The sequence below is a fragment of the Lissotriton helveticus genome, chromosome 8 (genome assembly GCF_964261635.1).
Source record: "Lissotriton helveticus chromosome 8, aLisHel1.1, whole genome shotgun sequence".
NCBI lineage: Eukaryota > Metazoa > Chordata > Amphibia > Caudata > Salamandridae > Lissotriton > Lissotriton helveticus.
The window spans coordinates 931,986,195-932,012,697 of NC_136069.1; the positions used below are offsets into that span (position 1 = coordinate 931,986,195).

The 26,503-nt window shown below is 45.6% G+C and overlaps 1 protein-coding gene across 4 annotated transcripts in view; it reads right to left on the reverse strand.

The window, feature by feature from the left end:
* Nucleotides 1-26,503, reverse strand: part of ABI3BP (ABI family member 3 binding protein) — a 2,192,437-nt gene that overhangs the window by 1,142,336 nt on the left and 1,023,598 nt on the right. For all 4 annotated transcript variants that reach the window (XM_078657771.1, XM_078657774.1, XM_078657775.1 and 1 more), the window contains exon 7: nucleotides 24,736-24,787. In XM_078657771.1, the coding sequence (XP_078513897.1) occupies nucleotides 24,736-24,787 (52 nt within the window). The remainder of the gene's footprint in view (nucleotides 1-24,735; nucleotides 24,788-26,503) is intronic.

The window sequence follows — 26,503 nt, forward strand, 5'->3', positions numbered from 1 at the left end:
TTAATGAATTACCCATTTCCCTTGCTAGATTATTAGCTGGAGTATCAGGAATGCGATTCAATGTTGTGGTCAGTCTTGTCGTAGGTGTTTTTGGCTGGTTTGTGTTAGGTTTGGGAGGATGTTTGGATACAGATGGTGTACTTGTAGACAGGTGATTAGAGACAGCCGGTATAACTGATTTCGGGTTAATGTGTGGGGTGATGGTGGAAGATGCTACTACAACTGCGTCTGATGGGGGAATATATGCCGATGTAGAGGCTTGAGAAGGGATTGTTGCTGTTTTTGGCCCTTTGCTATCTGAACTCCTAGTAGGATTTCCATATAGAGCCAGATCTGCCTCTATTTTCCCAAGTCTTTGCTCCACTTCTTTTAGTCTTTCAACTATAGCTAATGTATAGCTTCTCACGATAAGTTCTATGCTGTCCAGTAGATTACTAGTAGGGGCTATTTGAGACCCTTCAACCGTTAAATCATGTTCAGTATTAGGCTCATCAATTGAGTGGGAAGATGATGGTAGGGGTGTTAAAGGAACTAACGTTGTTCCTGCAGCTTCGTTAACAACTATAATTCCCGTGACTTCGGTGCTATTAGGGTTAGACTTCTTCCCGAACTCAGAGTGGCTCAGCATTGGCTTAGTTGGATCCATCCTTTTTCGTCTCTTTTTAGTTGGCGGAGGGCCATGGATTTTATATGGCAGAGACCTCATAGTTTTTCCTCTTACTACCTTCCCTGGCCTGGGTGTAGGTGAAATCATGACCTTTGATGCATTGGAAGTAGTAGAGGTATCAAGAGGAATAGTAACTGCTTCAGTTTGAGTTGGACCGATGGAAGGTGCTAAGCATTCCCTAAGCAATAGGGGCACGCTGGCCATAGGAGATGAGGCATCCGTGGTATTGGCGCAGAGCTCATTGTCCAGAATAACAACAGGAATGGGCTCAGAATGAGTCCTGTTCTTAATACGTTCAATAGAACGACAGCGATCAGCCCGCCGTTCTGCCAAAGATATGTCTTTTACACCTTCAGAAGCAGCTTTAGTGAAATAGTTGTCCAGGGTTCCATTCATCAGGCCCCCTGCTTTATCAAATACAGCAATGGCCGGGCTAAGCACGATGGTAGACATTGATGAACAGTGATAGTATTACACCAAAGTATAGAAACTTAGCACAACTTACTCAGATGGAATCCCACGACCAGGGGGTCTGGCCCAGTCCAGTCTCCTCAGGCCTCTGAGGGCCTAAGAGGGCCCGCCCTTTGCCCGGGCTTATCCCGGCGCTCCCGCGCCGCGGAAGGTTGCCTTGGTTAAATAGAGCGTCTAGCGTCCTGTGGGCGGGGCAGAGAGGCAGCGCGGACCAGGTGTGCTGTGCAGGCAGGGACTCCTGGGAAAGCGAGTCCCTGCTACAGCACCGGTCACTCCAACCGCCTCGAGATCAGAAAGTGCCCCCGCAGTATGATTCACGACGAGGCTGTGAGCTTCAAAATCCCCAAGAGCTCCCAACAGCCGCTTTGTGGCCCCAAGGTGCGATGCGGCACCTGCGAAGCGGGTGCTGCTAGTTGTTGTGCAAATATCCTCTCAAGGTCCAGGGCAGCAAGAAAACATAGGTAAGGACGCTGAGAGTGAAAGAATCCCACCGCGGGGCTGGAGGGAAAAGATTTTAACAGGAGAGCGTCCTGTGGGCGGGGCAAAGAGGCAGCGCGGACCAGGTGTGTTGTGCAGGCAGGGACTCCTGGGAAAGCGAGTCCCTGCTACAGCACCGGTCACTCCAACCGCCTCGAGATCAGAAAGTGCCCCTGCAGGATGATTCACGACGAGGCTGTGAGCTTCAAAATCCCCAAGAGCTCCCAACAGCCGCTTTGTGGCCCCAAGGTGCGATGCGGCACCCGCAAAGCGGGTGCTGCTAGTTGTTGTGCAAATATCCTCTCAAGGTCCAGGGCAGCAAGAAAACATAGGTAAGGACGCTGAGAGTGCAAGAATCCCACCGCGGGGCTGGAGGGAAAAGATTTTAACAGGAGAGCGTCCTGTGGGCGGGGCAGAGAGGCAGCGCGGACCAGGTGTGCTGTGCAGGCAGGGACTCCTGGGAAAGCGAGTCCCTGCTACAGTACCGGTCACTCCAACCGCCTCGAGATCAGAAAGTGCCCCCGTAGGATGATTCACGACGAGGCTGTGAGCTTCAAAATCCCCAAGAGCTCCCAACAGCCGCTTTCTGGCCCCAAGGTGCGACGCGGCACCCGCGAAGCGGGTGCTGCTAGTTGTTGTGCAAATATCCTCTCAAGGTCCAGGGCAGCAAGAAAACATAGGTAAGGACGCTGAGAGTGCAAGAATCCCACCGCGGGGCTGGAGGGAAAAGATTTTAACAGGAGAGCGTCCTGTGGGCGGGGCAGAGAGGCAGCGCGGACCAGGTGTGCTGTGCAGGCAGGGACTCCTGGGAAAGCGAGTCCCTGCTACAGCACCGGTCACTCCAACCACCTCGAGATCAGAAAGTGCCCCCGCAGGATGATTCACGACGAGGCTGTGAGCTTCAAAATCCCCAAGAGCTCCCAACAGCCGCTTTGTGGCCCCAAGGTGCGACGCGGCACCCGCAAAGCGGGTGCTGCTAGTTGTTGTGCAAATATCCTCTCAAGGTCCAGGGCAGCAAGAAAACATAGGTAAGGACGCTGAGAGTGCAAGAATCCCACCGCGGGGCTGGAGGGAAAAGATTTTAACAGGAGAGCGTCCTGTGGGCGGGGCAGAGAGGCAGCGCGGACCAGGTGTGCTGTGCAGGCAGGGACTCCTGGGAAAGCGAGTCCCTGCTACAGCACCGGTCACTCCAACCGCCTCGAGATCAGAAAGTGCCCCCGCAGGATGATTCACGACGAGGCTGTGAGCTTCAAAATCCCCAAGAGCTCCCAACAGCCGCTTTCTGGCCCCAAGGTGTGACGCGGCACCCGCGAAGCGGGTGCTGCTAGTTGTTGTGCAAATATCCTCTCAAGGTCCAGGGCAGCAAGAAAACATAGGTAAGGACGCTGAGAGTGCAAGAATCCCACCGCGGGGCTGGAGGGAAAAGATTTTAACAGGAGAGCGTCCTGTGGGCGGGGCAGAGAGGCAGCGCGGACCAGGCAAGCTGTGCAGGCAGGGACTCCTGGGAAAGCGAGTCCCTGCTACAGCACCGGTCACTCCAACCGCCTCGAGATCAGAAAGTGCCCCCGCAGGATGATTCACGACGAGGCTGTGAGCTTCAAAATCCCCAAGAGCTCCCAACAGCCGCTTTGTGGCCCCAAGGTGCGACGCGGCACCCGCGAAGCGGGTGCTGCTAGTTGTTGTGCAAATATCCTCTCAAGGTCCAGGGCAGCAAGAAAACATAGGTAAGGACGCTGAGAATGCAAGAAGTCGATATTTTTTACATCTATATTTTGTACTTATATTTTTGATTCAATATTATTGTACTTACCTGTTTAAGTATATGGTGTTGATAATTTTGTATTCTATTTTTTTTAGTTGGTTTTTATGTATGTCTATATTTATTACGTCAATATTTAATCAGGGAACCGTTTGATAGGTGGAAGGAGGTGAATCGGAATTGACCTGGCCATAGCAACATTCATGAAGAAGCAGTATGGGAGGTGAGGGAGTACGCCACAGGGGTACAAGGGGACAGTAGCCAGAAGCAGGCAGATTTCAAATTGGTAATGTCATGAGAGATGTTGTATACATGTATGTTGTAAGAGACAGGCATATAGTGAGAAAGGTAAAGGAAATCAACTTGGGAAAAAGAGGGGGGACTGAGTTGAGTGAATAATGAGCTTCTCTTCATCATTAAGAAAGTTAAGGTAATTGAGGAGTGCAAGGTATAGCAGTTAGAGGTTGAGCTCGAGGTCCTAGAGCACCATTGAATGGATCAACATTTGTGTGATTCCCATCAATGGCCTTCATCATAATTCCCCTGAGAGGTTAGCTTTGATTAGAGGTGCACGAATAGACTTTAGTTTCTGTCCATGGAGAAACTTGTTCTCATGAAGTATATCTGAAGACCAATCCACAGGAACATTTTGTGTGAGAAGAAAAATAGATACATTTTTTGTTTTCCATTACTAATCTGTGATATTGGTCAGAAATGAAAGATGCCCTTACATCAGCTTATGTTAAAGGACAGCAGGCACATCACAATTAGTTACAGCAAGAACAATGAAAAGTAGATATGTGAGATTCACTTTCAACAAGGGGGAATTCCTCGGGGTTTAGTTCTAATCATTCAGTATGGAACTTGTCTGTGTTATCACAGGGAGGAACCAGTGATATGCAAATCCTTCTTGGATGTGTCCCAAAAAGAAGCAGTTGATAATACAACCCAGGACAGTGGAAATAAGCAGGATTTATCCCAATTAGTTCTGAGCTCCAATATTACTTAAAATCATTCCAGTTATTGCATTATGCTAGGCAATTTACTAGTAGAATCTTTGAGACTCTAGAGGGCTTCATTCGCATGCAGGGATATCATATACATGGTACGGAGTAGATGTATACCAAAGTTATGTGTCCTACAGTGCCTCAGACATTCCAAAGGCTCTACTGCCAAAGCAAAAAGCAATGGGGACAGGGAAGATCCTTCTCTGGTGCCCCTCCCCATCTCTCACTGCCCGGAATACACCATGCCCATGTGTACCCTAGCAGTTGGCCACCGGCACAGAAAACCAATCAAAAGAATACCATTCCCTATTTCCATCTTCTGCAGTACCTCAAACAGATATTCACACAACAAGGTGTCCAAGGCCCTTTTGACACTAAAAGAGGCAACTGTCCTTCACTTCTGCCACCACGGTACTCTACCTGTGACATGAAACAAACACTGTACACAGGCATAGGTATTTCTTAGTGGGATGAACCTACTGTGATCAGGATGCACCAAGTGGAGCAGTATGTCTGTAATCATTCTACCTAGTGTTTTGGCTTCAGTATTTAATACAGATATTGAAGAGGATGTGGACTAATGGTTATGGAGGTCAACCTCAAATTTGGGGAATCGGGTTCGAGTCTCAACAACGACGCTCAACATCCTGTGATTCTGGGCAAATCACCTAATCTCCCCGTGCCTAACAAAAATTAATGTGTCCTCATGTAACGGAACTGATGCTCATTCAATGCGCTCTGAAATCCTGATTTTGGGTCAAGTTTGCGCTATATAAAACTTAGGGAAAAAAATAAAAAATACATTTTTTAAAATGGGTCTGTAAAACTTCACGTCCAGCTGGTCTCTACCTATCTTGGGCATATCCACTATAATGGATTCCCGTGCTGAGCTGGGCAACACCCCCCCCTGAAGAGCCCCCCATATATGTGGAGTAATTTAAATGCAAGTCTTGTTCTATATGTAACATAAAATTCAGGTAGTAGGCCAGTGTTAGAAATGGGGGTCTCTAGTTAGCAATGGTTGCACTGTGGTCCAAGAAGGGACCCTTCTTCATTGTCAGAGTAAGGGGGATACACTTCTAAAATAACCCTGCTCACTCCCTGGGTAGCTTAGCACGAGCAGACAGGCTTATCTCAGAGGCTGTGTGTAAGCATTTGTGAACACATACAGTAATACAGTGAAAACACTACAAATGGACACCACGCCAGTTTAGAAAAATAAGTAATCTTTATCTAAACCAAACAAGACCAAAATGACAAAAATTCACAGTATAATAAAAATATGACTTTCAAATGGTAGAAATAGTTCAGCTCAAAGCAAATTGCAGATGCAACATTTTTCTCACAAAGTACCTTGGAATTGTCATGCACATAAACAAAAAGGGTCTCAGGGAAATTGCTCTGTCGGTTCCTTACACTCATGGAAGGTGATGTGTCAGTTCCTTGTTCCGGGGTGGACAATGCGTCGATTCCTTACAGCTGCGCAGGGGAGGTGATGCATTCGTTCCTTACCGGAAGGGAGGTGATGGGTCAGTTTGTTACTGCATGGGAAGGTGATGTGTCAGTTTCTTACTGCGTCCCCCAATGATGCAACAGACCTGGCACCTCAATGTGATGATCTGGGATGATGCGTGGGTTCTTGCGGCCGCACAGGAGGGCTTGCGTCTGAGTCGGTGTGGTGATCTCGGACTTCGGAGAGCGGTGCACTAGATGCGGCATGCAGCGATTTCCCGAGCCTCAGGGAAGAGTTGCATTGGATCTTTGGCAATGCTTTGGAAACAGGTACGGATGCAGCGCGCTTCTCATTGCTGTGTTGTTTTTCCAGCTCCCACAGCCAGAACAATCTCCAGAGGCCCAGAACAGCTACAGACACCTCTTGGTAGGTCAGAGCTACCAGCAAGGAAGTTCAGGGGAGCTGGGGGTGAAGTCTTTGTGTCCCTGAGACTTCAGAACAGGAGGCAAGCTCTTTTATTTTTATTTTTATTTTTGACATTTGTAAAGCGCTCTGTTACCCGTGGGTGTCCTGGCGCTAAGTATCACTCCTGAGGTTGAGGCGGGTCGGGGATCAACTGGTAAACAGCCATGTCTTTAATGCTCTTCTAAAGGCCATTAGGTCTGTCATTTTTCTGAGGGCATGGGGCAAAGCGTTCCAGGCTTTGGTTGCGCCCAGTACAAAGCTTCTGTCTCCCCAGCGCACTCTCCTAATACGGGGCACAGCGATCAACCCCAGGTCTGCTGATCTGAGATTTCTAGTCGGACAATACCAATGAAAGTACTGCCGGAAGAATGAGGGCCCCTTGCCTTGTAAGGTCTTAAATACTAGGCATAGTGCTTTGAATAGAATCCTCTTTTCGCATTGAGAGCCAATGTAGTTTATCTAGCTCCTGGGACACAGGGACACATTTTGGGATCCCTAATATGAGCCTGGCAGCCGCATTTTGCAATACCTGCAGTTTGTTGAGTACCCCCTGTTGGGCACCAAGAAATAGACTGTTGCAGTAGTCCAGCCTTGCCATGGCCAACATCGTGACCACTGTTTTTCTGTCATTGCCTGGAATAAATGGTAGGATCTTACGGATGGATTTGAGCAGGTAAGCAATAGAAGAGGACAGCGCATTGACCTGGGGGCGGAAGGTGAGTTGATCATCGATCAATACCCCCAGGTTTTTCACCTTGGCCACTGGTGTCGGCGCGTTGCCCATCTGCTCTGGCCACCAATTTGGGCTCCAAAAGTTAGTGTTTGAATTTAAATTAAGGCAGTTAAGTGCCATCCAGTTTCCGACCGCCAGCATACAGTCCTGAAAGTTCCTTGCTACTCCTTTTTCCCTCCCTGGTAGTAGCGACACCACAATCTGGGTGTCGTCGGCGTATGATGTAAGATCAAAGCCGAAGGCCCGGATTACAGGTGCCAGTGAGCTGACATAAATATTAAATAACGTGGGGCTCAGAGACGAGCCCTGAGGAACTCCACAGGGCAGGATGAAGGGTTTTGATTCATAGTCTCCTAGCGCCACGCTTTGCACTCTAAGTCCTTGTAGATCTTCCTCAAGCAGGGGACACAGCAAAATCCTTTTCCCTTTCCTTGGCAGAAAGTAGCCACTGCAGGCCAACCCCGGATAGCAAACAGGACAGGGGTAGTATTCCTCCTCAGTTTCTCCAGATCTTCTCCTTGGAAAAAGGTTCCTCTTGATTTCCCTGAAGTGATCTTTGAAGTATATGTCCTATTCCTGAGACTTCCAGCAGGAGGCAAGCTCTACTTCAAGCCCTTGGAGAAAAGTCTTACAGCAGGATGATGAAAGCACAGTCCCGTCCTTTCCCTGCCCAAGACCACTGCAGGCCAACCCCAACACAACACAGCACAGGGGCAGTACTTGTCCTTCAGCTTTCCCAGTTCTTCTTCCTGGCACGTTCCTTAGTTCAGCAGTAACCTAAAGTTCAGGGGTCAGGGCCCCACTTTTTATAGGACAAATTCCTTGTGCTCTAATGGCAGAGAAGCTCTTTCCCGGCCAAAACCAGCTCTATCCTCTTTGGTGCGGCTGCCTGGCAGGAGGTGGAGCCAGCATTGTGTAAGGCAGACAGGGCCTATTCAGGTGCAAGGGAAGTCTCCTCCAATCACTCCAAATGCAGCCCGGGCCTACTCAGGTGCTAGTGAGAACTCCTCCCCCTACTCTTAATGAAGCCCAGGTCTATTCAGCCCAGCCTGACTCATTCAGGAAAGGTAGGCCACACATCAAACCCTCAACCCGGTGGCTGTCTGAGCGAATGCACATCCCTAGCCATTGTCACTCCAAAGCCAAACAGTAAATATGCAAACCAGCAGAGGCACACAGGATGGCTAAGCAAGAAAGTACCCACTTTCTAAAAGTGATATTTTCAAATACACAATATAAAAATCATCTTTACTAAAAGATGCATTTTTATATTTTGAGTTCAGGCATACTAAACTCCATCTTTCAATCTTGTCCCAATGCAAAGTTATATTTATAAGATGTTATAACTAAACTCCCATTCTATCCAATGGGACATGATAGCCTTTCAATAGTGAAAAACAAAATGCACTGTATTTCACTATCAGGACATTTCACACACACCAGTAGACGGCCCACCTTTCACATACACTGCACCCTGCACACAGGGGTACCTTGGGCATACCTGAGAGGTATCTTATATGTAAGATAAGGGAAGGGTAGGGCCTGGCAAGTGGGTGCACTTGCCAGGTCGATATGGCAGTACCAAACTGCGCACAGACACTGCAGTGGCAGGTCTGAGTTACATTTCCAGGCTGCTTATGTGGGTGGCACAATCAGTGCTGCAGGCCCACTAGCAGCATTTGATTTACAGTCCCCGGGCACACACCATGCACTTTACTAGGGACGTATCAGTAAATCAAATATGTCAATCATGGAATCACCAATCCATTAATAGAATGTACTGGGAGAGCATATGCACTTTAGCACTGATCAGCAGTAGTAAAGTGTACAGAGTCTTAAAAAAAACAAAAAAAGGCTCAAAACAGGAGTCCAAAAAGCAAAAGGTCTGGGGATAAACCCGCTGAAAACAGCCATCATTCTATGGTGTTTTACACCAAGTCTGTTGATCAATAGATTCACCATTCTTTTGTAGAGGACACTTCAAGTTCAGTGTTGGAAGTACCAGAGGGAATGACCCCCAGGTATTTTTGGGCATCAAGAGTACACCCATTGGTCAGTGCAGTGTATAATGCCCCATATTTGGCAAATTTGTGGTTGATGTCAGACTGTGAGTGTGTAATCAACCCCATAGAGGTGCGTATTGCATGGGGGGGGGGGGGGGTTCTATTGAAATCTGTCCGATACAGCCAGGCAAGCATCCTCCCAGCCCTGTCTCCCCCTCTCATGTTGTTTGGCTACATATTCCCTCTAACATATCGCTGACAACTTGTCTATGAGGGTGTTGTATCATTGCCTGGCCTAAGTTATGGGCCATATAGTGTGAGCATCAGTTAATGATTGTGCCTCTACTTCTTTTATAGCCTTTTCGGTATCCATTATCTCCCTCTCTATAGTCAGTTTGGGCACATAAGTTGGTTTCAGGCAGTTACCCCTGATGACCACTTTAAAAGCATCTAATTCATTATAAGAGTCAGAAGCTGCTCCCTGTATACTTTCATCCACAGTGGTATGGAAGAGAATATCCAGCACCACTTCAGGTCTGAGTCACCAGGTGGGGGTCACAGGCAATTCTCTACCACATCCAATGTTCATCAACTGGGGGCGATGGCCTGATTCTGTATGGCGCAAGTATTCAATGTTTGTGACAACAGTCACTATCTCTGCCCCTAAGAAGCATGTCTAACCTGGTGCTGATATCGTGTGCAGGCGAGGAGATGGAATATTCCCTTTTCCTTGGGTGTAATTACCACCATATCACATGTAGTCTGCTATACCATGCAATCAGTGTTTGTGCAATGTCTACCTGAGGCCTAAGGCAAAGAAGGAAATGACCTTTCTGATTCAATATCCATTGTGGAGTTGTAGTCTATCACCTAAATAAGGGTGGAGTTCCAGTTCATTAGGAGTGATGGGTTCAGTGAGTTATAAAATGGGCCCTGGTTAGCATTGGGTATATATATATATGCAAATCAGGGCCAAGTCTAGCCCATTCATTGTCTCCTCTACCACCATGTATCAACCGTCTTGGTCCACCTGGGTATTGATAGCGGTAATTGAAACACCAAGCGCAATCCAGATTAAGGTGCTCCTAAGGAAAGCCAACTATACAGTCCCAACCTTCTACCCTCTCCATTCCCTCTTAAGTTTCTCAAGTTCAGTTTTTGTTTCTTCTCCTCCGTCTCAAAAGTGTATATATTTTGTACCCCTTAACTAGGGTGCCAATGCCATTTACACTTTATATTGTACAGTTCAATTCATTTGACATAATTCCTTCAGTTTCAGCACCCCACACCTTGATGGTGGGGCTGCCTCTCATCAGTCAAATCATTCAGCCGGACATCCCCCCTAGAGCTGTTCCCTAGAGAAGTCACCCCCCTCTCACATGGTATTTCCGTGTGTCTGAACAAGAATAGCTTCACATATACGGGAGACAACCTAACCCATAACTTCCCTTTTGGAGGTTGCATAACTGTCCTGCCAGCATCCCAGCCCAACAAATTAACAAACATGATTGTCCATACCTGCACCAAATGTACAGCATGTACCATATTAAAGGCCAAATAAGAACATAAGGGTAATACATGAGGTCCCAAAAGACTTCATATACATAAATTGGGGGCAACCCAAGAAAACAGACAAGAGACAGAGTTCAATGACTGCATCATATTGTGTAAGCAGCAGCCTACCAATACCTTGAAGTTCAGGATTGCCTCTCAAGCCACAAAGTCTGCAGTCAATGTTGTGACATTTGGTCCACAGCTGTGGCCATCATTTGGAACAACTTGCAGCTGACTCATCCTCTACACCTGAGAATTCTGATAAAGGCATCTGATCCTTTTTCCTGCATATCCACATGTCTGGCTACCTCAGCCGCCAACCTTGTTCTCTCCAGTGCTGTCTGTTCCTTTAATGGTCTTCCAGACACATGCTGGTGATTCCTCTTTTCTCTGCGTCACTATCCTCTCGGCCAGTTGGTGGTTTCTGCGTGCGGAGTTTTGGAGATTCTAGCCCTCTATATTCATGTCAAAACATTGGTGACTGGCATTGTGAAGAGGTGGCAGGGATCTAGTAGCACCATGAGCTTGGCTGGATATAAAAGTGCATATGTTCAACCACTCTACTGGAGCAGGCATTTGATGACATCAAAAAAGCATGGTGGTGGCTGCATGGAGACAGTGTAATTAGGGATTACGAGGACCTTGCATCTTAAAATTGCCACGGGCCCGTTCCGCATACAGATTGTAGCATTAAGTCCCTGTTTTGATAATTCAGAATTCACACCACTATGGGCCTAGGAGGCACCCTCGAAGAAGGGGGTCTGCCCGGAAAACTGTTTGCTCTTTCAACTACAAAGAACTTTGGGGAGTGGGGGACCATTGAACAGCAGCCATTGTTTTAGCAATGCTTTGCCATGTAAGCTCTCTCTTCAATCGGGGATACCAATGAGACAGATATTATTTCATCTGGAGTAGCCCTCTGTGAATTCTGCTCGATACATAAGATGCACAACTAACGTTTTAAACTCTTTCAGCTGAGACTGTACATCAAGCACCATTGGTCTCAGGGAGCCCAGCACGGATTCAGCTTCCCTGGCCTTTCCTGTCAATGTTTTATGATATGCCCCTAACAAATTTACCTCTATGCCTACTGAGTCCATCTCTTGCAGTCTAATGATGTAAATACTGCATGATTTATTAGGTTTCGACTTTTGGCGAGGGGCGAAGCCCCTCCCAGTCGAAATCTTTTGTTGTTAGTAGTGAGGTTAGGACAGCCTCTGTTTCCAATTGGCTAGCTCCATAAATGGAGGCTAGCCATTGGGAGGCAGAGGCTGTCAATCGCGCTTTCTCACGAAAACGCGATTCGGGGGCGTTTCTGGTGCTTTTTTTAAGCCCCGCCCCTTTGTCCCGGGCCGCGCTGCGATTGGCTGCCGGCCCGGGACACCCCCGTGACGTCATTCCCGGGCCGCGCTGTGATTGGCTGCCGGCCGGGACACCCCCGTGACGTCAGCCAATCACAGCGCGGCCCGGGACCTGACTTGTTTTTCTTCTCCTCAGGAGTCTGACCGCCCCGACGGAAGGACCTGTTGAACATGGGCCCCTGCACGCCTGGGGCGCACACTTTGCCAAAGTTGGTCGGCGGAGTTGACTGAACCGGTTACCTGCGGCCCTTCCCTTGATTAAGGCGGTTGCTATAGGGACGACGCATGTGCGGCGCTCCGGCTCGACCCAGCACGGTGTGCTCTTGGGCTGCAGCCAGGCGGTGCGGCCAGCCCGGACGGACGGACTCCAGCAGTCCGCTGTGCTGCCGGGTGGGTCTGAGGAGCCTCGGAGGGCGCCCGGAGTTTAAAAGCAGATTCTAAAGGGACCTGCCTGCCTCATCCTCGCCATGCTGACCTGGAAGTTGCCCAAGCTGCTCGGCATTCAGCAGGTGCCCAAGGTAAGTGGGGTACTGAGCAGTGCCCAGGCTGCGCCCCTCATGGGGCCACCCCTTGTCTAGTGGAGTAACTGGGCTCTATGCTCTCGGCACACCTCTTTTCAGCTCCTTGTTTGTTTTCTTTTGGCACCCACGGAGTTCTTGGAGCTGCAGTCACGCGGGTGTTTGTTGCCTCGATGGAGGCTCACCGGACAGCACGGATTTAGAACTCGAAGCCAAGGGCTGCAATCGTGGTGACCTTGCGAAGTGGGGCTCGGTGGCTGTCGTGCTGCAGGCTTCCCCTGCTCCCTTAAGAGTGCCGCGGTCTTACCACTCTTTCTCCTGCCCTCTCCTGTGCCCCTCTCTCCCTCTGAGCTTTGCGGCCTTCCTCGCTGTAATGATGCACTTTCTTCTGTTCCCTAGAGATGTCCAATCTCCCGCTCGCTGCCCCCTCTTCTCCCTTTAACTGTTCAGTGGTCTCCTCCTGCCTGCTGTGGCTCTCACAGCCCAGATTGTGATTCGGGGGGAACCGAACATCTTAAATTACAAAAAAAAAAGATTTTAATATTAAAATCAAGAAACGCACCATTATATAGGAAGTAAACACAATAAAGTTATATACAATTACAATTTTATAACCGTATTAAAACGGTGAGTTTAAAATCAAAACATTACTAGTATGTGTTCCATAATATTGCTGTGAGAAAATGTATTGCTTGAAGCACTTACAAGAGATACATGTCAGTGAGGTGATATAAGTCAAGTGCAATAGAAGCTTAGAAGTGACATGCTAAGATAACTAATTGGATCTATAACGCAATTGTAGCACAAAAAGGGACAATAGAGACCTCCTTTGTCATTTACACCCCTGGTGAAAGAAGTCGGGAAGATTCCAAAAAGTGTGCTATTGTGAGTGCCCTGCTGCCCCAGACAGCCTCCCCGGCACAAAGACACAGGCCATGCAGTGGGCACAGGTCACTGCCCCTCGCCCCTGCCTGCTGGGTTCAAGTGAAGTTGATCATCAGACACACCTTTTGAAGCCTGCCATCCTCCGGAAGAGTGACACCTGGGCTGGATCATGCCCATCAGTCGCTGCGCTCTGCACTTTCCAGTTCTCTCTGCACTGTGTCTGCTGCTCCCGTGTGCTCTACTCCACCTCTGAGGTCTCCAAGGCCTGCTGAGCTGTCACTGGGCTCTGAGCGAACCGCTGCACTGCAAGCTCTGCTGCAATCCACCCTGAACCCTGAGCGCTGCACTGCCCGGTCTCTGCGCGCTGGAATCTGTGAGAACATATGTTCTCGCGCTACCTGCTGCACGGCTAACTGCAGAATACGCAGAACCTTGCAGTGTGCGCAGCGATCTCCAGTGAACGCATTGATATTCGGTGCACGTCCTTGTGCGTTTGATCTGCACTGCACAGCAAAAACTTTGCGCCCCACTGTCCACTGTGGCTCGGAATACACACAGTGACAGACAGCGGCGGCAGGTATCCACAGAGACAGTGGCACTCGGCTGCGCCTCACAGCGCATCCACACTAGCGCCGCTGCAGGGACCTCGGCGCGGTACCTTCGCGGCCTTACTGCGGGGCGGACCCACTACTGCCCTGGCTGCTCTTCTCTGCAGTGCCGGGAGCCCCCTCCCCCGCTTCCGGCCTATGGATCCGTGTGAGATGTGAGGGTCTGGCCGCAGTCTGCAGGAGGGACCGGCTGATGACGGAAGCAGGGTGCTCCATATAACACTCTGTCACAGATAGTGTCTGTGACAGCCCTTCATAGGGTGGGCTTCAGCCCTGTAGTATGTTTTGTGGGACTTCAGGTGCCAGTGTGAGTCCCTCCGGAGACCGTCACATCCCTGTAAGGCGGATAACGGGAGCCAGCTAGCCGCACCACAGGGGGCCAGGCCAACAAGGCTCCGAAGAACCATAACAACAGAGACACGGGCCTCCGCCCTGCTGCTCAAGCCACAACAGGAGAACTATTAATAACAGCACACCGTCCCGTGCTATCCACCCTCCCTCCTGCTGGACAGGCACCAAGAAACCTACCAGCAAAACAAGGATGAAACTTGGGGCACAGCAAGCAGACGTGGATTCAGATCAGGAGAGAAACCCAAAGCATGTTTTCTAAAGTACATTTGCAGTCCCCAAAAGTGAGTCTCACGGCAGAAAGGATGATTGAGGCAACGGGCTCTCAAAAGTTGGTCCTGGAGGGCCGCATCCATGCCAGATTTTTCAGACAGATACATTTATCTAAAAGGGATATGCTTAAAATCTGGCATAGATCCGGCCCTCCACGAACGACTTAGAACCCTGCTTTAGGATACCCCAGAAAACACATAAAAGGTGATGGGGCTATGCTTGCAATAAGTCTAACCACTGGCAATCACTTGGGGTAGCATGTCAACCCATCCTTATTTTGCCCACCAATGCAACTTCAGATTAAACCGAACGATAAGCAAATCAGTCTGGACCCTGCTTTAGTAGCAACAGTGCAGCCCGAACTGTCAAGCAGATCCTCTCTGAACAGGAACACAAGCAACCCAAGACCGCTCTCCCCCTGACTGGGGCTCTTCAGTCGGCCGTAGCTTAGTCCCAGTGGCACAGTGAGCACAGGACCCACGTTTGGACATGCTGTTGTCCACTTAGGGCGTAACATTTAAAACACAAAGGATGATGGGAGGATGCTTGCAATAAGTCTAACCCCTGGCCTGGCAGTTCAGGTATGACTGTTCCTATTGGAACAGAACCAAGACTGATGTGCATAAGGCTGGATCTCATCTGAGGTGACATGATGGGCAAAATACCAATGTGCTGGAAAGTTGCCCAAGCTATTGCCAGTGGTTAGACTTATTGCAAGCATTCCTCCCGCCACCTTCTGTGTGTCTGATTATAGGCTGAGCCCCCTTCTGTGTTTATCCTGTCTCAGTGGTGGCTGGTAGGGTAACAGGAGGGAGTGGAAAAATCTAAAATAACAAGCATTTACAATGCAACGGTTTCTCCTTTGGAAAAGTTAGAGCTATTGGCAATGTAAAGGACAATGCCATTTATTTATCTGTTTTCAAAACCAACACATAAATACAAATGTTGTCATTTACAATGCCAATAGCTCAAACTTTTCCAAAGGCGAAACCGTTGCATTGTAAATGCTTGTTAACTGAGTCATTTAAATAGTATTGCTTTGTAAAAACAGCATTTGAATCGCTTAGCAAGGCTGTATATTAGAATAGTGTGTTCTGCAAAACCAGTAGCACATGAAAGAAGAAGCTGAGTTTCTATGATTTCCTTTAACATTAAATTAGTTGAATGACTTTCCCATACTATCGTTAGATCAGGATCTTTGATGGCCATATCTAAATATTTACCCTAGAGGTTATAAGATTTACTACAATCCACAATGATAGATTGTAAGATAACTTTCAATAAGTCTGCTTCTGCTTGCAGGATCGGGGACAATGTTTGTTGGTGCCCCCAATGACCACCTTCCCCATGGTTTCCCTCACTACCACCCTCTAACAGTGCCCCTCAAGTCTAAATAACCACTCTCTCGCTCAGATGCATTTAATTAGGCTTATAGTGCCAATCATAACAGTGTAGGGTGTCAGAGCACTTTACATAACACACACATTGCACTGAGACAATTACTCATATTTGTGTAATGCAGTGTATAGGTATATTACATAATGTGTAAATGTAAATGTACAGGAATTTATATAGCGCAAATCACCAAGCGGTTTCTAAGCGCTTGCTTAGGGAACCCGTCCTGGTATTCCCGTGTGAGATAACCCCGGCAGGGTATCCGCAAGGTGAAAGCCAGGCATCCCGCCGCGAGGGGCCGTTGTGGAGATTAAGCAAGCTATTGCCCAGAGTCGCAGAGTGTGAACCCGTGAATCGAGTAGGCACCGGAGCGAGAATTGTCGAGTCCATGGACATTTTAGGACTCAAGACCCCGCCGAGCCGGGAATTGAACCCTGGTCCCGGGCTGACCTCTGCTTCCAGGTCTGCCTCCTCTAACCAGTGAGCAACACTTCTCCACTAAGACATAAGACAGAGGACTCAATGTGTCAGAGGCACATGTCATCAATACTGATAGATAGCATAGTTTAAGAGTGTTTGTTCTTTAGTAACAAACTCAGAATTTAAAACATAACACCATGGTTGGGGTTATATTTAATAATAAGATTTCTTTTTTTTTACTGAAACGAACCTTTAGACAACATTAAAAGAATGAAAGGCTGGGGGAAAACCACCATGCTCTAATCTATACCTTGCAGTTTATTTATAAAGTTTTGTATAGCGCGTACATGACCCTGGAGGGTATCAGAGCATTTTACATGCGAGGTAGGCAGGACAAAAACTTGTCACATATATAAGCAGAGAATAGTAGGTTTGACATATAAAGAGGATCATCAATGTAGTAGTCATACACTGAACCAGAGTTGTAGGAAGGTATATAGTCAATAAGACATAAGGTGTTATCAATAGAATATAAGGTGATTATCATAGGGCATACATTTGATCATTAGAAGAGTTTTCACTTCTTTTTGAAGGAGAAGGTAGATGAAATTCGGTGTCCATCTGGCGGCAGAGAGTTCCATATCTTCAGGGCGATACCCAAGAAGGCTCTGTAGCACATTTTCTTTTTGTGGAAAGTCTGTGGTTTCAGTAGCAGAGAGCTCACACTTTTGATGATCTGCATCCCCCTAATAATTCTAGCTTTCGTGCCAAATATATGTGGGTCTTGAAATGTGGGGCTTTATGTGTTACGCAAGCAATCTTTGGTTGAATTCTTGTCTCATAAGGGAGCCAGTTCAGTGCTTTTAGGGCCGGGGATGTGTGATTATTTGTTTTTGTTCCGAAGCCCAGTCTTCGAGAAGGCTAAGGGAGGCCCTTAATGGGGCCAGTTTGTATCTAGGAAGGCCGCATAGAGTAGAGATTCCGTAGTCCAATCTAGGCAATGCAAGAGCTTGGACCGCCAGCTTAAAGTTGTCCTGTCGTAGGAAGGATTTAAGTTTCCTTAGGATACTCATCTGGTATTTCGCTCCTTTGGTGGCATTACTGATATGATTCTGCATATTTAATTATTTGTCTAATTTAATTCCTAGGGATTTAGCAGTCAATAATGTCAGGAGAACAGTTGAAGGGTGATAGATGCTTCATCCAGAGGTTGATCATGGATGTGTGGTTAGAAGGAGGAATGAGGAGAAATTCCGTTTTGGTAGTGTTGAGTTTGAGGTGGTTGCCAGTGAGCCAGTTTTGAGCGTTTTGCAGAGTAGAGTTGAGGGAAATTATGTTTTCTGGAGAGGAGATTTTCAGATACAATTGAGTGTCATCTGCATACATGTGATAAAGAATGCTAGCAGAATTCAGTGCGTCTGCAAGAGGTTCTAGGAATTAATTGAAAAGAATGGGTGCAAGGAGTTTGCATGTAGCTCTTTGATGACAGTTATTAGCTCACTGTTATGTATCAGGATTTAAACTTGTACACTGCAAGTAACAAAAGGATCTCTCGGACAAAAGCACTGACTTATTTACATTATATGCACTTAATTATCTGCATGGTACATGTCCTTTGCAACGGGCACATTAACCCTCTGCGCTACTTTACAATGAGTCAAAATGTTCACTAGACAAAACTCACTCCAGGAAGAACATTAATCACCGGAGTTATCTTGACATTTTTATTGTTGTTCAAAAATTGGCAAGGAACGTGGCAGCAGGTGCTTATAAACCTATAATATACTTGCCCACACGGCACCCCTAAAAATCAGCACCCAGTGAAATGGCACTGGTCGCACCGCCCTAGAACTAGCCCTTACTGCTTGTCAACATGTGCTTTAACCCCTCCCATGGTCATGACGAGGTCACAGTGGCCGTGTGCTCATGACTAACCGCAACGCTTGCATGCGGGGCTAATTCCCCCGCTGTGCTGAGCGTTCTAAAGAAACGGGTGTGGCCGTGACGAGCTCAACTCGTCATGAGCACAGCGCCACTGTGCTGCGTGACAAGCTGAGCTTGTCACGAGCACCAGGGTGCTGTGCGCGGCCTCTGCCCCCCAGCACAGTGGGGGAATCAGCCCTACAGGCAAGGGGTTAAGGAAGATGAACAACTATCCACGCATTCGATGGTGCTCCATGGCTGGTACCTAAGTGCTCCTATGCATCCACTCATGAGTTTTAAGGCAAACACCTATGACCTAACATTGGTAGACAGGGATTTGTGCCTGAACTTTAGGCATTCTATTGGCAGGCATTAGTGTGGTGCAAGTTTTAGAAATCTGCACATTTTCCATCCTTGCATGTGTGCTGCACTGTACAGCACATATACAAAGTGTGGAAAGTATTTAAGCTTCGTTTTTGACTGGAAGGGTCCCCTTCCATTACAAAATATATGATTGATAGAACGCATTTACCCTTGCACTATGGAGACATGGTGTGTGTGTTGGAGCATGGTAGCCTGAAATGCACCAGTACAGGGAGAGAGGTAAACAGTACTGTATCTTACTAGATATGATGCTTTTTTGCTCTCTTTCTTTCACTCAGCGCAGCACACAAACATACTTTGGTTGCTGCGCTGCTATCAGCCAAAAGTTGGTAAATCTGCCCCGAAGTCTCTTAGTAAAGACTGTGTAGATAGTATGCACATTATAATAGAAGAAATACAGATCTTCATTACTTAAAGGACGGTAGTATAACACAGGTGGTAATGGTGAGCTACTGCCTATGATAAATTACTTCCATTACAGAAGGGTTGGTGTAGCCTGTAGCCCACGCGCTGGCTGGTGGGTCGCCTGACAGAGGAGCTGGATCTTCCTGATGATTCCCTGGCACGGCAGGTTGTGCCTCATGCTTTTCTACCACATGCCAGGCTCCCACACAGTGTTCTGCATTGCCTTCCTCAGCTTCCAACAAGCTTGCGACTTATGCCACGCATCCCTGGTTACTCTCCTGAGATTCCATCAAGTTCACTTGAACCCTTCACGCCCAGGCTGGGTAGGGCGTGGATGGAAACCTAGGAGGGAGAAGAAGTGCGCACTCTAGGCAACTTATTTCATGATGGGGCCCTATTGTTCTATGAGCAGCGTAGGGAGGAGTAGGATCTTCTGGTGGAACACTTCCTGGTGCATGGTGGTCTCCTGATGCTGCGGGAGCGGCATTGGGGTATTGCAGACACTGAACCTTCCTGACACTCTTAATACCTACAGTGTATAATATGGGAGATGGTTGCAAGCTTGTTACGTGGCTTGTCCACGCACTAGCACACACCACACGCAATCCATTGGCAGCATCCCAGGATTGTTGGGAGGCAGATGTGAGCAGGGAGCTCACACAGAATAAGTGGGAGCAAGTGTTACACTATTCTAGGAAAGTGTTGCAGAATGCGAAGTTTCAATATATTCATCATAATATACTCCTCAGGGCCTATCTCACTCCTGCCAACTAGCATTGCATATTTCGTTCCTCCTCAATGTGCCCTAGATGTCCACAATTGGAAGTGGACCTCCTGCACATGTTCTGGACTTGCCTGGTAGTGGCATTTCTGTAGGGAGAGGTTTCTGAAGCGCTGAGGGAAGTAGCTGGTCACTCAGAAGTGTGCACACTAGAGGGAGCCCTTCTGGGCCTGTTTCAACATCCTAAGGCCCTAAGGGGGCAAAGGCGAGTGTCAAATTAATTGATTTAGTCCTTTTGATCACTCACCAACTTATTGCCATGCACGGCAACTCTCAAGAGTGGGTGCGCAGAAGCGTAAATACCCAGTCGCAATGGACTGAGAAACGTTGCTCAATGATTTACACGCTTACAGTGAAGGTCTACCTGCCTAGTGCTTCATTGCTTGCTGCCAGTTGTCTACATTACCACTGCTGCTCTGTTAGAGGTTATGACCATAGTTCCTTGCGTAGAAATGCCCTTTATATTTTTGCTGTGCCCACGCTACATCCTTTTAGCTGTAAAATTGTAAGTATTTAATAGCCTTAGGGAGCCCGTCTAGACCATCAGCTTGGATTCCCTGGGGACTCACTGATTTATTATGGGAAGGATGTACAACAAAGTTGTTTACTATCAGTGATTGAGAATAGTCACCGCATTTTACTGTTCATATTTGTTTATTTTTTTCTTCTCTTGTTATTCTCCCAATTGCACTGGCTGAGACATTGATGTAACTGACGCATTATATGTATGTAACTTTTATGCGATAGATGTGCTGTAACTGCCTGTGTTGCATTTGGCGAAGATACAAATTGGTTAAAAAAAAGGACTGGTGAAAAGGGATTTTCCACCTTCACAGCTCCCTTTGTGTAAAACTACTCATCTGTACTGGAACATACCTAATACAAATGATCAGCCCTTTCTATCTTCACTCCAATTATACTCTATTGTGCTGCATATTTAGTGGAGACAAGTTTGGTCAAAATTATCTTTCAGCTGGTCTGACATTTGTTTATGTCAACTGGAGGCTGAAGCTACGATCAAGTGGGTTTCTACTGAAAACTGTTGACCTTCACCCACCCCTCAAGGGTCACAAACCATCTGCTTGTGGTACTCTGATGAGTGAACAGAAATATAGGGCCACATGCATCATTATTGCAAGTAGCGATTACCTAATTGCGTTTTTTTTCCGAATCGCAATTAGGTAATCGCTAATCCTAATGTATGAAACTCTTTTCAGTTTCATTAGTAATTCTTAATGAGTTGCAAATAGTCCTACCTCATGCATATTAAGGAGGTATGTCGCAATTTGCCAGCCATTAGGAATCCACGCCATCACAGGGATGGTGGTCTGCTGAGGTCAGCAGACCACCATGTCTGTGATTGTTTTCAAATAAAGCAGTCTTTTTTGTTTTCAAATGCAGCCTGTTTTCCTTGAAGGAAAATGGGATGCATTTAAAAAGAAAAAAATAAACTTTTCAGTTTCATCTTTTAAGAGTAGGCAGTGGTCTGTGGGACCACTGCCTGCTCTTAAACAAAATGTTGTCCATTCTCAAATGGGAAGGGTCCCCCTGGGACTCCTTCCCATTTGGAATGGGCTACCACCTCCTTCAAGAAGTCAGTAAAATATGAATGTTTTACAACAGTAATTTGGTCGCAAAACATTCATACATCCCATTGAGATTCGATTTTTGGAAGAGACGCCCTCAACACACCCATTACAAACACTGAATTGCAAACACAAATTTTGATTCGGTAACATGTTACCAAATCACAATTTGTGTTTGATACATACGTGAAAGCATTTTTGCTGTCGGAAATGGACCAATCGGCCATTTCCGACCACAAAAACGCTTAATACGTGTGGCCCATAGGCCCCAAAGTTATGTGAATTTGTGTGACCATATGCAGACGATTTCTTGCAACAGTTTTTAGATGCAGGTCACTCTGCCGAGGTATTAAATGAAACATACTGTTTTAATCATATGTGCCATAAGCCACAGAACCTCATTACATATGGATGACTCCATGATTTATAAATAAAATAAAAATGCTTTCGGAATATCCTGTGGAAATAATGACTTTCTATGAAATTCTTACTTTGGAATTTTCAATTATTTATATTCTCCTGATAGGATTTCCTTTTTCCCCATATAGTGTTTTTATAAAATTTTTATAACAAGGTCATGAGATACCGCTTTTCTGTCATCCATTCGCAGAAAGCGTAGGGGAACAGTGTTCTTAGAATGATGCTGGTAACCGTTTCATAAACAGCATTGTACAATATCATTATGTTTTCGGTATACATGACTATAGATATAAAGAGGTATAGACAACCAAATAATACAAAAGGAAACCTGAACATTATTTTTAAAAATGGTAACAGTGTGGGGTAGCAGAGCTCACCATTTCACAATTTCAAGTATGCAAAAATCAAAACCTTTTGCGTAAGTTCTTTGAACATCCACTGAATGTATGTGGAGACATCTTATTTCAGATTGCGCTAGCATTAGCCATTGGAATCGAATGATGCCATTATTCTCTGTCTGTACCCTGGAGCTCTGCTTGGTCCTCTGGATCCGATGATTCCTCTGATTCTCTCGGGTTACAGATCCCTGCTTCGTGGAGGACCTTGGGCAGTCGCCTGAACAAGGACCATGGATCACTTAGATATCCAATCTGTACGAAAGGGGCTCAAATTCTTTCAAATTTGGTCATTCGGTCTCATAAAAGGGCTGCTAATTTCCCCATAGCGTATATGTTTCAGACTGTAGACCAGAAGACTGCCAACGGCGGAGCCTTCAGAGACCTCCAGAACTGAGCAACAGCCAGTCTAGCAGCAATGAGCGGGTGGGTTAAGAGTTTGACCAGCAGGGTTATGGTAGGAAATTCAGAACCTCTCCCCTAGCTCCCAATATTAGTTTGAGGGGGTTCATCTGTAATTGCCGATATATCTATGTTCCACTACATTTATGATTAGGGTATGGGACAATATTGTGTATGTCAATATTGCCACCAGCCAATGTGGATTTTGAGTTGTCACATCATCTCACTATGAACTTTCTGTGTTAGCCCTGGAGAATCACACTTGCGGATGAAATAAAAACAGATGGAGCAAAAAGGGTTAAATTCAACCAATTATAGGACTGTTTACTTTGGTTACGTTTTACAGCAAGTCTTGCAATTCAAACTGTATAATATCTACAACTATGCCAATCATTGATGTTTTTCCAGCGCCATTGCGTTATATTGGTTGCTGGTTTACTTTATACCGAAAACCAAATTACATTATCACAGTAGTCTACAGAGAGCTCTTTTGCTCTGAAAAAGTGCATTCTACACTCAAGATGTCAGTTTTGTGTACGCAGTAAGTGCGAAAAGCCCAACTTCCCTTGAAAGCTGAGACAGTCGCTGTCATCATGCAAGACAGAGGCCTAGCAATAGCAACACGACAAACACTAATTAGTCAATCCAAGACCACCTACAAATGTAAACTTGATTGTGTTTACTGGTAAACTTAGAAACTTTTATCCCCACTTCCTCTCTTTGAGCAGTGCTATAGTTTGTTGCCCTCTGTCCCATTACACTGTGTTAAATATGATGGCTTAAAGCAAAGCAACTCTTCTGGCTCCTTACCTACAATACAATGATACTGTAGAACATGTATTATCCCTGTGAAAGATGGAGAAGCTTAAAATGTGCAGCTCTGTTGTTTACGTGCATTTGACTAGAGCGCTCACAGGTCAATTCACACAAATGCCGCACAGCCAACTTCCACTGTTGCATAAAAAATGCCTACTTTTCAAGCCTAAGTGATGCATTCTAATTTTAAAAAGTAGAATCTACTAAGAATTAGAATTTACCATGGGAAATTTGCCAGCATAGTGAATTCTCCATGTTGGAAACTTTGAGGTATCAGTTAGGGCAAGAGAGTTCCATGGTGGGTTTGATAGGGTGGTCAAAGTGAATATGTTAACGTCCACATCGTTGTAACTTTCTGGGCATCGCAGTGGTTCTCAGTGGTTACATATGCCCAGTCTGTGACATTAATTTAGCACTTGGATTAAAAGTAAAAAATTGAGTATGAGCACCTTATATTGCATAGGAGTGCAGGAGAAGCGGTCGCCTTATGGAAATATATTTCTATTTAGCTAGAAAAGAAAAAAACACTTGGATAAATACACATTTCTGCAATAGGAACACCTGTAGATTGTTTACACTGTGCGTAAAATTAACAAATAAGCAAAGGAGACTAGAAATATGTATGGAAACTCATGATATGCACAGGTTTCTGGGCATAATTTCTGAGTTTTTTTTGTGAATCCCCCAATTGCCAAAATTTACTGAAATCATAGGCAAAAGCCTCTCATACACAGATTTTTGTATCTGTTTATGACTTAAGCTCAGAGTTACTACTTACCTGGTCCTAGGATCTACTCTGTGATCACATAAAATGCCTGCACAAAAATGTCATTATCTATTATCTGCCAGCATAGCAGGCTTTCTTTGTATTTATGTATGTTTGCGATCAATTGATTCAGCAAGACAGAACTGGCTTTAAATAGCCAAAGGAAATTAATTACCACAAGCAGGAAAACGGTGGATAAGACGGTCTTAAAAGCAGACAAAAAGTACCATAATGACTTTAATATATAAAAGACAACCGATAACACCCGGTAACACCCGCTCCTTGAGATTTTCTTCATTTTCTTTGCAGTTCTACTACAACGGGTTTTCGGGTTGACGCTGGCAGTGTGTGCAGGATAGTGTGTTGGTCAGTCTTTCAAGTCTACCAACTATGCTCTTAGAGGAGTATATCAAACTCACACATCTTCATTGAATTTAGTATGATTAGCTACAAAAATTACCTTGCTTGATCATTGTGATTGGGATGTGCATCTTTGTGTCCTCTGGTGCCACCTGAAGAGAGAATAATAAGGATAGCTTTGGAGCAGGATTTTGGTTAATTTCAGAGAAATATTTTATAAATAATTAAAATAATCATTTCAGTTCAATTGTCTTTATTCGGTCATAACAATGACCATAAAAATATAGATTAAAACTTACAAGAATATCATACAATTTTCCAAATTCAAAGATTATTGAAAACAGTTCACACATTGTTAAAAACAAATTTAAAACATCAATTAATACAATGTATGTATGCATTTAAGAAATAGTATAAAATTGCTTCATGAGCACCTGTGGTGACTGGCATTCATTTAAAACTATGAATGATCTCATCAGGAATAAAAATAAATATTCTTATGAAGCATACCTCCTACTCAATTTTATTGCAGACAAGATATAATTAAGAACAGAGAAACAAATTGTAGGAGAATTTAGACATTTTAAAAAGATCAGCCCCTCTTGCTGCAATATAAAGTGCTTGTGCTTTAAAAGTTATTGTAAGAAGCGTCTTCAAAAAAGTATAAAATGCACTGTCATTTGTGATGAGGAATTATCACATGGGGAGCCCGGAAGAGATTCAAACCAGGAACTACAGTTAGGAAAAGCAGCCAAATAATGGATTCACTGTAGCCTAAGACTCATCAGATAAAATCTATGTTCTGGTTTTCCTACCCAGGTTAAATACTGCTCTATCCCAGGCGTTGTATAAATTGGCAAATAGGTAAGGACTGAGGTTAAATGGCTTGACCTTACGAGTCTAATCTCTTCATTCATCCTAATACATTTCTCCTTAACTATGGCCTTAGTTTGTGGCACAATGCTATCTGGGAAATTAAAAAGGTTAGTCAGGCCCATATCATTAAAGCTTTTCCTGACATAAGCCAGCCACAAGATAGAGTATCTATTGTCCAAGTTCAGGCAGCCACTCAAAATGTCTCTCGAAAAAACTGATTGTGGGGTGCACCAGATTTTAAACCAGAGTAAAGGAGGTCTATTTTAACTTTGTCATCCAAATAGCCCTTACCCCGTTCACTCACCATACTATTGGCAACAGTTTACGCATCATTTCAGATTGCAGGGAGCATTCAACATTTACAAAAGGATTCTTTTATTAAATACAGTACTTATTCAGAGGATGTGTTTGGTATTGAATAATCTACTTAACCGCAACTCTATACAGCTGAAAAATACCAACCACTTTTCTATAACCCCTCACAAAGACCAGGTATGGCAGATGGGTGTTCTTGGTGATATAAATATGACATTTTGTTTTGTTGTGGAATATTTTATTCTGCGTAATATCAACCAAAACACGTAACGCTGCACCTGCTGCCATCACTCCCATCTCTTTCTCTCGCATTCCTTCATCTCCACAAACCCCTATTCTTGGTAGAAACTCCACAGCCTCTATTCATTCTGGGCACAAACCAAACCGCCAGTAGAACCTCACAGCTTGTACTTTCTCTCTGCAGAAAACGCACTGCCTTGGTAGTATAGGAACTCAGCAAAGCGTTAATGCATCATAACCGAACTCCCCCAATTTGTATACACAAATTAATTGGAAACATTTTCATTGCTTAAACAAGTACTAGAGTTGAAGCCTACGCTAGCTGCTGAGGGATGAAAGATTTAGTGAAAATAATTAAGATAAGGAAGGCCATTTCTAGACAAAGAATCAAATTGTTTCACCAGACATGTCCCAAATTAAAAAAACAAAGCAATAGT